Source organism: Hypomesus nipponensis, chromosome 8 (genome assembly GCF_054491055.1).
Source record: "Hypomesus nipponensis isolate SF chromosome 8, ASM5449105v1, whole genome shotgun sequence".
Lineage (NCBI taxonomy): Eukaryota > Metazoa > Chordata > Actinopteri > Osmeriformes > Osmeridae > Hypomesus > Hypomesus nipponensis.
The window spans coordinates 10,402,322-10,416,154 of NC_140368.1; the positions used below are offsets into that span (position 1 = coordinate 10,402,322).

General features: G+C 42.9%; 3 protein-coding genes across 8 annotated transcripts in view; 2 read left to right on the top strand and 1 right to left on the bottom strand.

Moving 5' to 3' along the window:
* The first annotated feature begins 100 nt into the window (after nt 1–100).
* Nucleotides 101–4,969, top strand: mastl (microtubule associated serine/threonine kinase-like). Of its 2 annotated transcripts, none has more exons than XM_084703302.1 (12): nt 101–505; nt 651–788; nt 899–1,038; nt 1,128–1,216; nt 1,321–1,427; nt 1,531–1,690; nt 2,003–2,169; nt 2,358–3,521; nt 3,731–3,872; nt 4,067–4,180; nt 4,266–4,367; nt 4,486–4,969. In XM_084703302.1, exons 1-12 carry the CDS (start codon nt 329–331, stop codon nt 4,596–4,598), a joined length of 2,613 nt encoding a protein of 870 aa, XP_084559428.1. In that variant the 5' UTR covers nt 101–328; the 3' UTR covers nt 4,599–4,969. The 2 variants fall into 2 exon arrangements, with proteins under 2 accessions (XP_084559428.1, XP_084559427.1); XM_084703301.1 differs by having other exon boundaries at nt 4,511–4,969.
* Nucleotides 4,970–5,172: 203 nt separating this feature from the next.
* On the bottom strand, nt 5,173–11,750 carry acbd5a (acyl-CoA binding domain containing 5a). Of its 2 annotated transcripts, none has more exons than XM_084703303.1 (13): nt 11,645–11,750; nt 11,196–11,325; nt 10,715–10,835; nt 10,021–10,093; nt 9,686–9,803; nt 8,953–9,180; nt 8,636–8,845; nt 8,043–8,137; nt 7,682–7,928; nt 7,292–7,491; nt 7,020–7,079; nt 6,712–6,821; nt 5,173–6,577 (listed from the first exon to the last, which is right to left on the bottom strand). In XM_084703303.1, the coding sequence occupies exons 2-13, from the start codon at nt 11,284–11,286 to the stop codon at nt 6,565–6,567; spliced, it is 1,566 nt and encodes a 521-aa protein (XP_084559429.1). In that variant the 5' UTR covers nt 11,287–11,325; nt 11,645–11,750; the 3' UTR covers nt 5,173–6,564. The 2 variants fall into 2 exon arrangements, with proteins under 2 accessions (XP_084559429.1, XP_084559430.1); XM_084703304.1 differs by having other exon boundaries at nt 11,633–11,709.
* Nucleotides 11,751–12,306: 556 nt separating this feature from the next.
* The window catches only part of abi1a (abl-interactor 1a), a 32,246-nt gene continuing 30,719 nt past the window's right edge, over nt 12,307–13,833 (top strand). For all 4 annotated transcript variants that reach the window (XM_084702662.1, XM_084702666.1, XM_084702663.1 and 1 more), the window contains exon 1: nt 12,307–12,520. In XM_084702662.1, the coding sequence (XP_084558788.1) occupies nt 12,404–12,520 (117 nt within the window). In that variant the 5' untranslated portion in view covers nt 12,307–12,403. The remainder of the gene's footprint in view (nt 12,521–13,833) is intronic.

Sequence of the window (13,833 nt, forward strand, 5' to 3'; positions counted from 1 at the left end):
CTCAGCCGGGCTGCAGGCGGCTGCAGGCGACGCCGGCGACGCCGGCGCTGCATGAAGTCGAACGCACCTGTTGTTGCCAAACCAATCTCGTGACGAAACATATGCGACGTAGGACCCCACAACCGAAGGAACGGATTTCAAATTTTCAAAACAAACCGTGCATTGGTGTAGTGACAGTAAAGCAAAGCAAGTAGAGATACAACCACATAGTTGTGTCTCACGTAAATGAATAGTTTTCTGTGGGTCGATTAAATATTATGCATACATGTATACTATACACAGTCATATAATTTTTTAATCCACAACGGACAGGATTCTAACAAGCAGAATGGACTCCAGTGATAGATCTGGTGCTCCCGCTTCTTGCACAGATGGAAATTCGTTCGAAGTTCCAAAGCCTCCGTCAATTGAAGACTTCGTTGTTTTAAAACCTATTAGCCGCGGTGCTTTTGGAAAGGTTTATCTCGCAAGAAAGAAATGCAATCCAAGATTATATGCAATTAAGGTAAACTAAGTAATTCATCACGTCATAGTGTTTGATTGCAATGAATGTTAGTGAGGTCTCTAGCTCGCGCTAGCTAGCTGCCTTGATAGTGGTCTACCGTGGCAACTAAAATGCATTGAACTAAATATGTTTTGTTTTCTTTCAGGTGATGAAAAAAGCAGACATGGTTGACAAAAATATGACGAACCAGATGAAAGCGGAGAGAAATGCATTGGCACTCAGCAAAAGTCCCTTTGTCGTTCACTTGTTCTACTCCCTTCAGACAGCGACCAAAGTGTATCTGGTGTGTGAATCCATGACAGCGTAACATTTCAGACTATAGGGCCGTGTAATCGTAATAAATAACAATATTATGACATTCGTTTTTAACGCACCATTCTTATTCACCCACAGGTAATGGAATACCTCATTGGTGGCGATGTGAAATCTCTTCTCCATGTTTATGGATATTTCGATGAGGACATGTCTGTGAAATACGTCTCAGAGGTGGCGCTAGCTTTAGACTACCTTCACCGTCATGGAATAATCCACAGGTGCTGCAACGTTTCAATGCTATTGTGTGGAGATGTTCTCTGTGTTTCACATTGTTAATATCAGTCTTGCAATCTGTTTACCCATCTAGGGATCTGAAGCCAGACAATATGCTTGTATCTAATGAAGGCCACATCAAACTAACAGATTTCGGCCTTTCCAAAGTCAAACTTGAAAGAGGTATTATAATTAAATGACCCCTAACCTGTCTCAAATTCACTAAAAGGTCAGTGTTGAGTTTTTTTCTCTATGAAATGTTGTCTTTTATCTTATTATTTCCCCAGAAATAAACCTGGTTGATATCCTGACAACCCCTTCACTGATCAAGCAGAAGGAAGATTATTTCCGCACCCCTGGCCAAGTCTTATCCTTGATAAGCTCCCTTGGATTTGTGAGTAAACTTGCTTAAAGCCAGACGTGTATATCTGAGATATTTGATTCTTGCTGCCAGAGTAAGCATCTTAATGACTTTTAGTGTATTTTGTTAATATCAGAATACACCTGCCGTGGAGGGCAAGCATTGCAGCAGTGAGTTGGTGTTCAGTCCCGTGTCCTGTGAGAAAATGGAACAACGGAATAGCTCTTTTTGCTCGCCCATGATGAGGAAGAAGAAAGAGCATCCATATTCCCCTGTAGGCCCCATGCGGAATTTAGGTAAGTCACTCTATCATATGATCCCGACCAACGAGTCTACCTTGACAGAAACAAACCTTGTGGTTCAGGTTTTTGTTTGTCAGAAAAGACGAGAGACTGATTAGGTCCAAGATACATTACTGAAAACCTGTTTCCTGTAGACCGGATTATTGACATGGTGAAAAGCTTCTAGATCCTTTTGATAATGCATATCTTGTTTGCTGGGGTGTGGATTTATTTCCCAATCCCTCTGTAGCATTTATAAAATACCATGACATCTCTCTGACCACTGTCCACTTGAACCCGTGTGTGTGTGTGTGTGTGTGTGTCCAGGGCACAACAGTGGTGTGTTCAGCCCATCCATCCTGGCCAGGAGCCTGACCCCCAGACTGCTGAAGAGCAGGAGGAGGTTTGAGAGCGTGGGCAGCAGCCAGTCATGCCTGTTCCCTTCCCCCACTGCTGAAGAGAATGGTGTCAGCCCTCTATGGGAATTTGAACAGGTTAGAGACTAATACAAGAGTAGAGAGATTACTTTATTGTCACTGTACACTAGGCAGTTGAGATTTGTCAATGCAAATGATTTGTCTTGTTAATAGCTGATACTGTCAGTAAATTTGATTCTCTCCTAGTTAATTTATGCATAAATACATTACAGGTGATAAAAATAAAATTGTGATTGGTTCTCTAGGAGAAGGAGAACCTCGCACATCTATACAGTCAGAATGGGAGCAGAGCAACTACCACCTCCTCAGGAGGAAAGGAGTCCTCTGAAGTGCACCGTCTCTCTACCCTCGCATCGATGGACAGCCGTGACTTGAATGCCAAGACCGACAAAGGACGCACGTTTTCCATCACCGGAGACCTGTCCAACAAAATCAAAATTGACACTATGGCGGGAAAGAAGCTGCAGTTCATCGATGCGGAGCCCCCTGCCCTTTCCCAGAAGACTGAACTCTATCAACCAACAAGTGCCAATGTATGTGGGGCTGACAGCCATTGTCTCGCAGGGAAACAACCAATGGGAAATCTGTCTGTGAAAAGGGGTTTTGAGGAGGTTGATAAAAGCCCAGAACAAATGGGGGCTCATGCCAAGAAGAAGGATGCAGAATACAAGAGGTGCTACGAGATCCTGGAGGAAGATTTGAAGTTCCGCACTGGTTTGACTGGCTTGTTTTCTACAGTTCAGCTAAAAGAAGGAAGTTCCGGGAGTCAGGCATGTGGAATGGTTGAAGGACAGGCAGCCAAAAGTCAGAGCTCTGTTGTTGTGGAGAAAAACCTCCTTTGTGAGTTGGAGGAGCCTGGGGAAGATGAGGATACCAGGGAAGCGACCGACGCGAACGTCGCAACCTCATTGGTTGACCATCAACAGCATAACTTGAGCCATGACTCTGATGGGTCTCATCATGAAATGTCTCTCATCAGCAGCTGTCCTGACACGCTGCAGCCCCGCCAGTGTGCCAAAGACCTGCGTTCAACATCATCTGAAGAACTAGAGAACAACATCGCAGCTCTGGCCCAAATGCCCGAGACGCCCATTCTCTCCCGAGTTAGAACGCCAAGACCCGGAGACTGTCTTTTCCAGACTGGAGAATCCAAGCGCTCCTTTCTCGACCGAGTCCACGAGCTACCGGGCAGCGCGGCAAAATCATCCTCGTTCCTCAAGCCCAGGAATGTCGTCGCGTTCCGAAGCTACTGCAGCTCCATCAACCGGTCCAACGTTTCCTGGAACTCTCGCCTCAGCCTGGGGTCTGTGGAGGCCATGGATATGTCCACCTTGGCCTCCCACCACAGCTTTCCTGCCGCTGTAACACCAGTACAGAAAAGGCCCAGCTCCAATAGCTCCATCTACCAGGTACATGCAGGAGAATTGGCGGGATTGACCATTTCCTTGGTCGAGATTCCTAGATTCACTGTTTAAGTCGCTTTAAACCAAAATGTAAGACGTGTCAACCTCCATTACACGCCAATGTAAAGGTGAATGCACTCATTTCATGTTCCCTAGCATCACTATTGATACCACTGTACCTGATCCAGTAATTATTTGTATTTTTTAATCCTCAGACCCCACAGGCGATGACGCCATCCCACACTCCCTTCAGGACTCCTAAGAGTGTCAGGAGAGGCGTGGTACCTGCTGAAGGCGTCCCAATTCTTGGAACTCCAGACTACCTGGCCCCAGAGCTGCTATTGGGAATACCGCATGGTAAGAACCGCCATGATTGTGATGCTTGAAAAACCCTTTCAAGTTAAATATGGCATTATGGAGTTTCACGCTACATCATGAACTACGAATATGAATACATGAACTACATCCGATTTGACCCAGTCTGTGACTGAGATGTATGTCGGTTATGGGACTGAATGGAGCCAGCGAGTAAGTGTTCATTCCCTCCTCAGACTTCATGGTGGACTGGTGGGCTCTGGGCGTGTGTCTGTTTGAGTTCCTCACCGGCGTCCCCCCCTTCAACGACGAAACACCTCAGCTGGTCTTCCAGAATATCCTCAACAGAGGTGTGCTATGTCTGCGTCTCGCGATATATGAATTGAACTTTGGTTTGTTCACGTCACACTTATTCATCCCCTTTGACCGTCTTAGACATCCCGTGGCCCGACGGAGACGAGGAGCTGTCTCCCAATTCCAGGAACGCCATCGAGATTCTCTTGACCATGGACCAGAACAAACGTGCCGGCCTCAAAGGTGAGGCCCGGTGTTTCAGTATGAACTGTGCCATGATTCTGTGTCTATGCTCATACCTGGAACGGTTGTAAACAAATGGTTGTCACGCTCAGTTGACCTGAGATATGTTTTGAAACAGGCTTTGTTTTACGATTGTCCACCAGGACTGAAGGACCACGCTCTGTTTATGGGCTTGGACTGGGACAACCTCCAAGACCAGGCCATGACCTTCATTCCCCAACCGGACAATGAAACGGACACGTCATACTTTGACGCAAGGAACAACGCACAGCACCTAGCCGTCTCTGGGTTCAGTTGGTAGGTTCAAACACACAAATCTTATCTTACTAGATACAAATCTTGAAAACTCATCCACTACCAATATTTTAGTGAGTTTTTATAAATTAAATAAATCATTATATATAAATGATATATAATTTGTGTGTGTGAATTGTCCAATTGGTGTGCTGCCCATTCCTCACTGCTTTTATGCACTTTTGTTTGTGCCCAAATCAATGTGGTAACACTGCCATTGTCTGGTTAAACTGTAGAAAATTCTGTTTGCGTGTGTGATTTTTTGTGTTCTGTGATAAAAATCTATGAATAAAAAAGGGTTTTACACACTTGAGTTTTTTTTTCATTCTGGATGATGGAGCAGGTGAGGGCAGTATATAATGTTCATGTGGGGATAGTAAAGCGGAGAGGTGGAAAACTATCAATTTACATTTGGTATATCTGGGCTGTTTAGCTGCAGGCCGTCCTATTCAAACAACATAAACAACCTCTGATAACCTCTGATGTCTAATACATGGGAATTTACACCTGAAACCATTAATGAAAACTTTATTTGTGGCTTGAATTACATGCAAAGAGCTGTCCACCCATAGGCAAATAATTGTATAGCTTTGATTTGAGTAAATGGTGAATCTATTTAAACAAATGAAAGGCTCTGTAAAGATTCAGTGCTATTGCCGATGCAAACTTTGTTACATATATTAATTTCCTTATTTAGTAATATACTACATTAATACAGGATAATGCAATACAAATATTGCATTTTAGTTATAATTTACATCTCATTACTGTACAGATATTATTATACAATTAATAAAAAACAAACAAGGAAGATATTGTGATTTCAGTCAGACAAAATATGCAGATTGAGAGTCATTTTACACAAACTGAATGACATTGCTACTTTTAAACATTAAAAAAATATATTTGAACAGATAGGAAATACCAAATAATGGCAATAAGTGACAACAATCCAAATGGTAATTTTTCATCCTTTTGGTTGCATTGGATTTGTGTCTGTAAAGTCTAGTGTTTCACTTGGAGCTGAACCGAACTGCAACTCAAACCAACCTGTCCCTGAACCACATCCCACACAGACCTACCATGTGTTCTAGACCAATCACTGTTCTGAAAAAGTATTACAAACTGTTGAAATTCCAGAATAAACATGTATCCAGATCTGAAATATTGGTGAACCTTTTTTGACGTTTAGTTCAGTCGAACAGAAGAAAACAAACTAACCTTCTCAAACGTAATAAAAACTCCTTCAATGTCTTCATATCATTTTCAAGTTGTTATATGACAACCAACTTTATAGAAAAATCAAAATGTTTTTTTAAGAATGACATCTCTCACACCATACCATTATACCATTACATTTCACTGTATACTACAGTTTGTAAAATATCTCAGCAGCATTGCTAAAGCAAGTATTATGGATATGGTTTGGGTTTTGCAGTTGCTAGCGTTTGCAGGACATGGTAGGAAACTCCCTTCGGCCTCTTAGAGTACAGATGCTGAGTTCCAGTGATGTCAGATCATACCAACAGACATAAAAGACAAGGAGACGTGACTGACAGCAACACATAAACACTGACACATTCCAAAGGACAAATCTCCCTTTCCGAAACATCCACCCACAAACCAAGAAATGACTAACGCGGTACGGTACTAGTATCATCTCTAAAAGCCTGGATGATTATGTAAGATGCAATCCAATACATTCACATTTTTCTTTGATTTCACTTTCTAGTGCCAAAAGCATTCTCTCACTCACTCCTCCTAGTGCCATCTTCATAGTGCAAAAGCTGGAGTTACTGAGCTGAAGGGTGGAGCAGAAGGGGGGTATGGCCGTTAGCCAATCAAAGACACAGAGAGAGATCTCCTATCCCTCCGCCCTTGTCTGTTTCGGCCAGTAGACTTCTCAGTTGATTCGTCTGTAGGTGATATCAGAATTTTCAAAACAATATTTGTTATTATATTGGTGACACCACTTTCATTGTACTTTTATTTACTGTAATTGTATTTAATGTACTGTTAATGTTTTGTACGGTGTTATAGTAATCGTTACCTTCTTCTACGTTGAAAGTATACACGTATAAGCCACTGCACCACAAATGGCCATAACACTGCAAAGGCCACTGTGCTTGGAGACACATCGAAAGGCCACCAGGAAGGTTTCTGAAAAAACAAGAGATTTCATTAAAGAACCTGGCACTATTAAGGGTTTTAACTGCACAATGATATACTCCCAATCCCATGTGATTTCACTCAAATCTACATGTATTTGAAACAATACAGCTTGTTTTTATAAATGCATTGTAACAAAATAGATACTGTATCTTGTTTTGGTCAGATTATTGTGCCATTCTCTAATACCTTGCTGCTCTTTTTTGCTGGGGTTGATGTATAATTGGGAGATAAAGCCAATGACCTTGCCTAGGGAACAGATCAAACAGTTACTTTTATGAGATAAAACCAGATGAATTATGAGTGAACACTGCTTCAGTTATGAATAAAACTAATACACGTGGAAAACTCACATCAAACATACTTTACCGTGTTAACTAATGATTAATATTACAATAACCGATTAAAAAAAACCTAAATTTAGCCTTTAATTTTGTGTTTGAAAACCCCAAAACACTGACCTGGGAGGCGGTGAGAGCCTCTAGAGTGTGCAGTCTCTCTAGAACACTCTGCATGTCCTCCTGAAGTCTGGCCAGAGCCACCACTATCTGCTCGTTCAGGCTTCCCCCAGGAGGCCCAGCGGTCCCCCAGCGGTCCCCATCCCCTCCACTGCCCTGCGTGGGCCCCTGGGCACCAGCACTTTGGCTTGACGACCTGGAAGCTGATAAACCGAACGTAAGCAGAGATGTAAACACACGTTTGGAATAGGAAACCAACCTACACGAGCCATTCAAACCACAGATGAGATGCATGATACTCTATACACAAAACACTGGATCTCTAGAAAAAACACTTGAGACAGTAAGAGTAGCAAGACGCGGTGCACATTTTAGACAGCAGGCTTTCCTCACCCCTGCTTCTCCTGACTAGGGAGTTATCAGGCCTCTCTGTGCTTTGTCTCTGTCTCTGAGAAGCAGCTCCACCTGTGTGCGGTTCCTCCCCTCCACACTGCATGCCCTCTGGGAGGTCCTGCTCCTCCCCGGGGGCCCCAAGCCCTGCCTGGGGCTCCTCCTGAGAGGACAGAGGGCTGTGGCTCTCCCCCTCCTCCTCCTCCCCCTCATCCAGATCCAGAGAGCAGTTCATCTGCTCGTCTGAGCCCTGGGAGCAAATAATTGCAATCATTGCAATCGCAAATCATTGGAAGAGCATACAGTTGAAATGCTACACACATGCACAGTCACACAAGTGTTCTCGCGTGTGTTTGTGTGTTACCTCTTCTAGACCAAACTGGTCCATCGAGTCACAGTACACCTCACTGTCGGAGTCACTCGCCAGATGATGGGGACCAGACACATCTTCACATGGATCTACGGGCACGGACAGGGACACATAGATCAATGCATTCAAAGGCTAACCGATCAAATACTAAATGTATCACTGAGACGACGAAACGCACATTCACAAAACTTTTTCCTTTTCCATAGCCACTGTGACAAAAAGTGTACAGCATACTAAATGGAGAAGAGAACCATTCAAGAGGGCCACGATTCATGACACAAAACTTTGTTGAACCAGTTTTAAGGTATATTTTACTTTAAGTAACAGGATTCTATGGCCGTTCCAAGGGAACCGCTGAGTTGGCATGGCTCTGAGAATAAAGCTGAGCAGCTTATCGGATCACATGTTTAAGGATACCCAAGAACGCCAAGCCACTGTGGGCAAAGTCCTAATCTCCACAGACTCCCTTCAGGATCCATTTTGAATCACGTACATGAACATGATTCAAAATGGTCATTTATCTCGGTAGGGGGATGAGGATCCAAGCAAAGGGCAAATACTGTTTCAGAAAAGTTGGTGTTTCTCACCTGTGTGGTGCCCGTTAACCTGCAGTTCAGGGAGCAGGGAGGCGCTGATGAGGCCCTCCTCAGAGTCGTCGCTGTTCAGCGCAGACTTGGAGGAGTGGGTGCCATTGGTCTGTTGGGCCAGTCCGTTCCCCACCTTCCCGTTAGACCCAGGCACCTTGGGTTTCCTGGCAGAGCCCTTCTTCTTCAGCTGGCAGACTGCAGTTTTCTGGTCTGAAACACATTTCACGGACATTTGAGGGTCACTTTCTTGCTTGTTTTCTATAATGCATTTATTAACACTTTGATGTTGGGGATGTTCATGTGTGTGACTGTCATACCTTGTTTCGACTCCCTTATCTCAACGTCTTCCTCTTCATCCTCTTCATCGATATCATTGTCGTCTTCCTGTATCTCCTCTGCCTTTTGCTCAATCTCCAATATGTTGTTATGGTTTGGAGGAGCTAGCCTGGCTGGTCGGGTCTCCAAAGTACCGTTCATCTCCATGGTTCTGATGATGCTCATTGTGACGCTCTTAGAGGGCTTGGAACCTAACGTCGTCCCAAATCCTGAGACGGAAACAAAACACACATTTAGAGAACTGTGAGGCCATCCTCAGCCATTAAATCCATACCTGAGTGATGGTAGTAGTTCATTTGTAAAGTGCCATGTATGAATATGCTATAGCACAATCCAACCGTGCTATTTATGACATAAACTGCATTAACATGAAGCACATTTTTGTGAGGGTTTGGGATTTCACAACACATAAAGACAGGGGTTTCAACTCTCTCTACAGCTGGATCAGGTGATACACCTAAATTCAAACGGGGCTGGAGCTGTTATTTGTACTGAACTACAACACAAGACATTACTAATACATAATTACATTGAGGGTGACTACTACACACTTGCCTTCAAGTTGTCTAGCAAACTTTGTCAAACGGGCTATGCGTAAAACAGAGGTGAAATGGCAATAGAGGTAAATGAATTAGTCATACTCGTTCAACACGTGAAAAAAAATATTGCACAGCTCGTGTCGGCAACGCAAACGAGGCAGGTTGGTGACTGTACCTGTGGTCAGGTCTGACACCTGACTGATCTTTTTCTTCTCGTCCACCAGCTCGTAGAACGGGCCCATTACCTGGAGGAGCTGCTCCACCTCGTCCGTGATGGGCATGCCCTCCAGGATCTGAGGAAAGACACAAACAACCCTGGAAGTTTGCAAATACATGATCCTACTGCATCAGCTACTTGTCGATAATGAGACAAACGTGTGCAAGTATAGATATACCAGTTAAGGGTACCGTGTGTATTAATTTACAGCGATGTAAATTGGGGGGGGGGGGGGGGTTAGGGGAGATGTGCCCTCTACCACTGTCATTCCTGATTTGTGGTGGAATACTTACAAGTTTCATTTCATCAACATAACCTTTCATTGCTTCTTCCTTGCTCATCTCTTCAAGAGAACTCCATGCATCCCTACAGAGAGATAACAAGGGCTTATACACTGCAAGCATGGTCAACAACTGTCGAAATATGAGATTATCTTGATGCTTTTTGAAACACTATCTGTTTTTGCACTTTGGGTTTTTGTTTGGATACATACTAAACTATTCGACAGCAGCCATTGGCCCATTTTGATTTAGGTCACTGTTTAATTTGTTATCAACGCTATCCACTTGTGACCCAGATCCACATAGTTAAGAAGTGAGTGGCGATATTGCCATGTAGATTCAGAAAAGTAGTGATCTGCCTAATCTAAACCATCAACAGATAGCAGAGCTTTGATGCCATTCATATCTATCCTCAGTCTATCAAGCTGTTCAAAGATCTACAATTGCTGTAGAACCAGAAGCAAAGTCATCCACCCCCCTTAGTGGGCAAGAGGTGAAATGTCATATCTCTTCTCCCGAGCACAACAAGTCCAGAGATCAACTTCAAACACTGGCAGAAATGGAAGGATTGACCATTGCATAGACAAATGGTAAATCCTTCCATTTGTCCCAGGTCGACCCCAGACTGAGACCTTGCAGGATTGGCATGCAATTACACTGTATTAGCTGAACCAAAAAAAGACAGTAGGAATATAAATGTAATCACCATTTAGCTTTGCCCACGGGGTCCCAGAACCCAGGGCGGGGTATTTTGCAAGGTCCTATTGTGGCTTGTTTGTAATAACTATAAAATTTGAGCATCATGTCATTGGAGGGTTGAAAGGAACCTAAAAAGGAAACATCAGATTTGATTATTCAAACTTGCTTTTTTCCATGACACGTGCATAGATTTTCTGTTTGAGAATGCAGTATGCTCTGTGCTTTGGTGGAGCAAATCTCCTTTTGCAAAACTAGCTTGTGTGGTAATTAGGTTAAGCCTTGTAAGCGTGTTGTAAGTGGCCGACCATGCTGTTCAGTAGATCACTAGTTTATATCTGCATAAGAATCGATTCTGGTAGACATTACAATAAATAAGTCAAGTGATACAGCTAGATAGCAACAATGTCCTCTGGGACTCGTTCTGTCAATACTATGAGCACTGCTTTAAGCACACATGTATAATCTATAATGTAGAAGACAAACATCACCGTTGGGGGGTAAACTTTGTATCACTTTGACAGCAGCGTCAAACCTCAGCTCGTGCAAAGGTCTGTCATCCTTTACACTGACACACTCCATTATGACACAGAATGTGAATTGGGATGGAGATCTTCAAACCTGGGGATTATATTTTCATGAAACCGTTGATTAAATGAATGTTACCACCCTGGTTCTACACAAAACAATTACGTATATCAAATAGGCAGACGATGAACGACTACAATATCACGTCTTGATAGTTTTCAACTGTGTTAAGTATAAACCGATAGGGGCATAACCAACCAGATAAACATTGTGTCGTCTGAGATATTAGATCACCATAGCCGTGTACATGTACTTAATTACACCCAACATTTAATATACAGCTGGCAGTAGTTGTCAGCACAGCGAAAAAGTATATAGTGTTGATCAGAGGATGACATACTTTGCAACTCACCATTTGATGATCTACCTGACGTGAGAAGCGACCTCTCTAACACTTGCCACCAGACGCCATAGTCTACATTGCAGAGGAGAAAGGCGAAATACATTCTGGGAAATGTAGTTTTCCATTGTATAAAAGGCGATCACTTTAGCAGCTTTTACCCTACGTGCAAAACAAAAGTTCCTACAAGATCCAAAATTCACCACACATAGAGGGAGGTCACTGGAAATGTAGTTTGAATATCTTACAGTCAGTTTGGGGATGAAGTGTAAACCTTTGATTTATTTTCTTAGCTTCATAAAGCCGAGTCATTAAAACAAAACATGATAATAGATTGATACGAAAAAGCATTGTATTGTAACACAATTTGAACGAGTTACCTTAAAGTATGTCGAAATATTTGTCAAAGCACAAGGCAACGATACAAAATAACACTACATCTCCCAGTGTGCGCCACTGTTACCAACGTGTTGTTGTACGTGTTTTTAGGTTAACTCGGTTTGTCTTTTTCAGATAAGGCATGGTTGGTGTGGGCGGAGCTTCACAACTGTCGTTTGCTACCAAGGTAGCAAGAGAAACTCCGTGCACCGCATGCCGGCGTGCCGGCAAGTGTATACAAAACCAATCGTCAATTCTATTTGGGTGGGTGATAGGTTGCAACAATGTGAAAGCGAGGCAGGAATTCCACAATACCAGGCGAAGGAGTTTTCGGCGCTGAGCTGGTAGTCTCAATCAAAGGGAAGGCAAAGAAGCAATGCGGAGAGATGTAAGATGGCAGAGCTACAAATGTTGTTAGAGGAAGAAATTCCAGCCGGCAAAAGAGCCCTTGTCGAGAGTTACCAGAATCTCACCAGAGTTGCAGACTACTGTGAAAACAATTATGTTCAGGTAAGTACTACAACACATGAACAACGATAGCAATCTTAAAATCCTTTGTCGTTGATGGGAAGCAGCAGGCAGGAAATGTGGATAAGAAACTCAAGTCAAGGATCCAAATTGATTGTCAGACTGTAATGGCGCATTTAAGCTCGACTTTTTCCGATCATAGATTCTTTATCGTTAATTAAAGAACATGTTGGACGTATACAGCCTCCATTCATCGGACTTATGTTCACTGTTCTGATATATCGTAGTTCGTTTACACAGAGGGTGTGTCTGATGTAGTAGACAAAACTTCTCTGACTTCACGGCAATATGGTGAACTCTGAATCAAACATAGAAAAGCTAACAATCTCAAGTGATTTGTCTGAAAGTTAACGTTTCATTTTGTTGTTACATCGCTTCTAAGAGTTGTTTTGTAGCCTAGATACTGTGCTGCTCCAACTGTCAGGGTTAGTGTTAAGCACTAAGCTTTGATCTATCGGCATCAGCACTGTAATGTTTAAGTGAATTCTGTTCAATTGTAAGCAATTTTTCGTCAGAGTTTCAAATTTGGAAAGCGAGTTATACGATTTCTGATTCCTTTGAGAGTATTTTAAAACAGACTGCTAGGACTGTTTGAGAACAACTAGACGTCAGACCATATGTATCCATTAGGGCAATATTTAGTGTTCCCATGTAGCCTACCAGAATATTTCCATTGCAATTGTTGAACTTACATATAGGCCTATATGTGAATCCATAACTCAATTACAAACTACTCACGAATATAGGCTATTGCATTTCAATCTTTGATGAGCTATTCTATTTCCAATATGAGCCTTGAAATCCGGTATAGCCTAGCATATGGATTAAATGAACATTATTACCGGTCCCACTTTTCATCTCATTCGGTGGGATTCAAGTGCAACCTCTTTGGTTTGAGGAGCGCACTCTTGAAGAGCTAGCCAGCAGCAGATAGCCACCTCTCTCTGAGTGTAGTCCAGATGTTTGTTGAACATCAGAGGAATGCGTAAGCTACAGGCCAAGACCAGGAAACAGAGTTTGGGGAAGTAGAACAGGAAGAAGACATAATTTCAGCTAGAGAGGGTGTGTCTACACCAGCCATTCTCCCAAAGGTTCCCTGTAATTTTGTTCTTGGTATAACTTTGTGTCTTCCCGATTTAACTGCTAAGTGAACATAGTGGGCTGCATGTATGTAAAACAAGCTCTCATCAGCCCTCTCTTCATCTGTCAAAGGCACCACAATTTGTGTGTCAGTGTGTATACACGCACACACACACTCACACACTACATACAAATACACATACAGGTGAGCTAGA

Coding starts and splice junctions, on each gene's coding strand:
- mastl (XM_084703301.1), top strand. CDS start 329: ATGGACTCCAGTGATAGATCTGGTGCTCCCGCTTCTTGCACAGATGGA. Junction 1,217..1,320: donor CAAAGTCAAACTTGAAAGAG/GTATTATAATTA, acceptor TTATTTCCCCAG/AAATAAACCTGGTTGATATC. Junction 4,181..4,265: donor CCAGAATATCCTCAACAGAG/GTGTGCTATGTC, acceptor TGACCGTCTTAG/ACATCCCGTGGCCCGACGGA.
- acbd5a (XM_084703303.1), bottom strand. CDS start 11,286: ATGGAGTGTGTCAGTGTAAAGGATGACAGACCTTTGCACGAGCTGAGG. Junction 8,846..8,952: donor GATAAGGGAGTCGAAACAAG/GTATGACAGTCA, acceptor AATGTGTTTCAG/ACCAGAAAACTGCAGTCTGC. Junction 7,080..7,291: donor AGGCTCTCACCGCCTCCCAG/GTCAGTGTTTTG, acceptor TCTGTTCCCTAG/GCAAGGTCATTGGCTTTATC.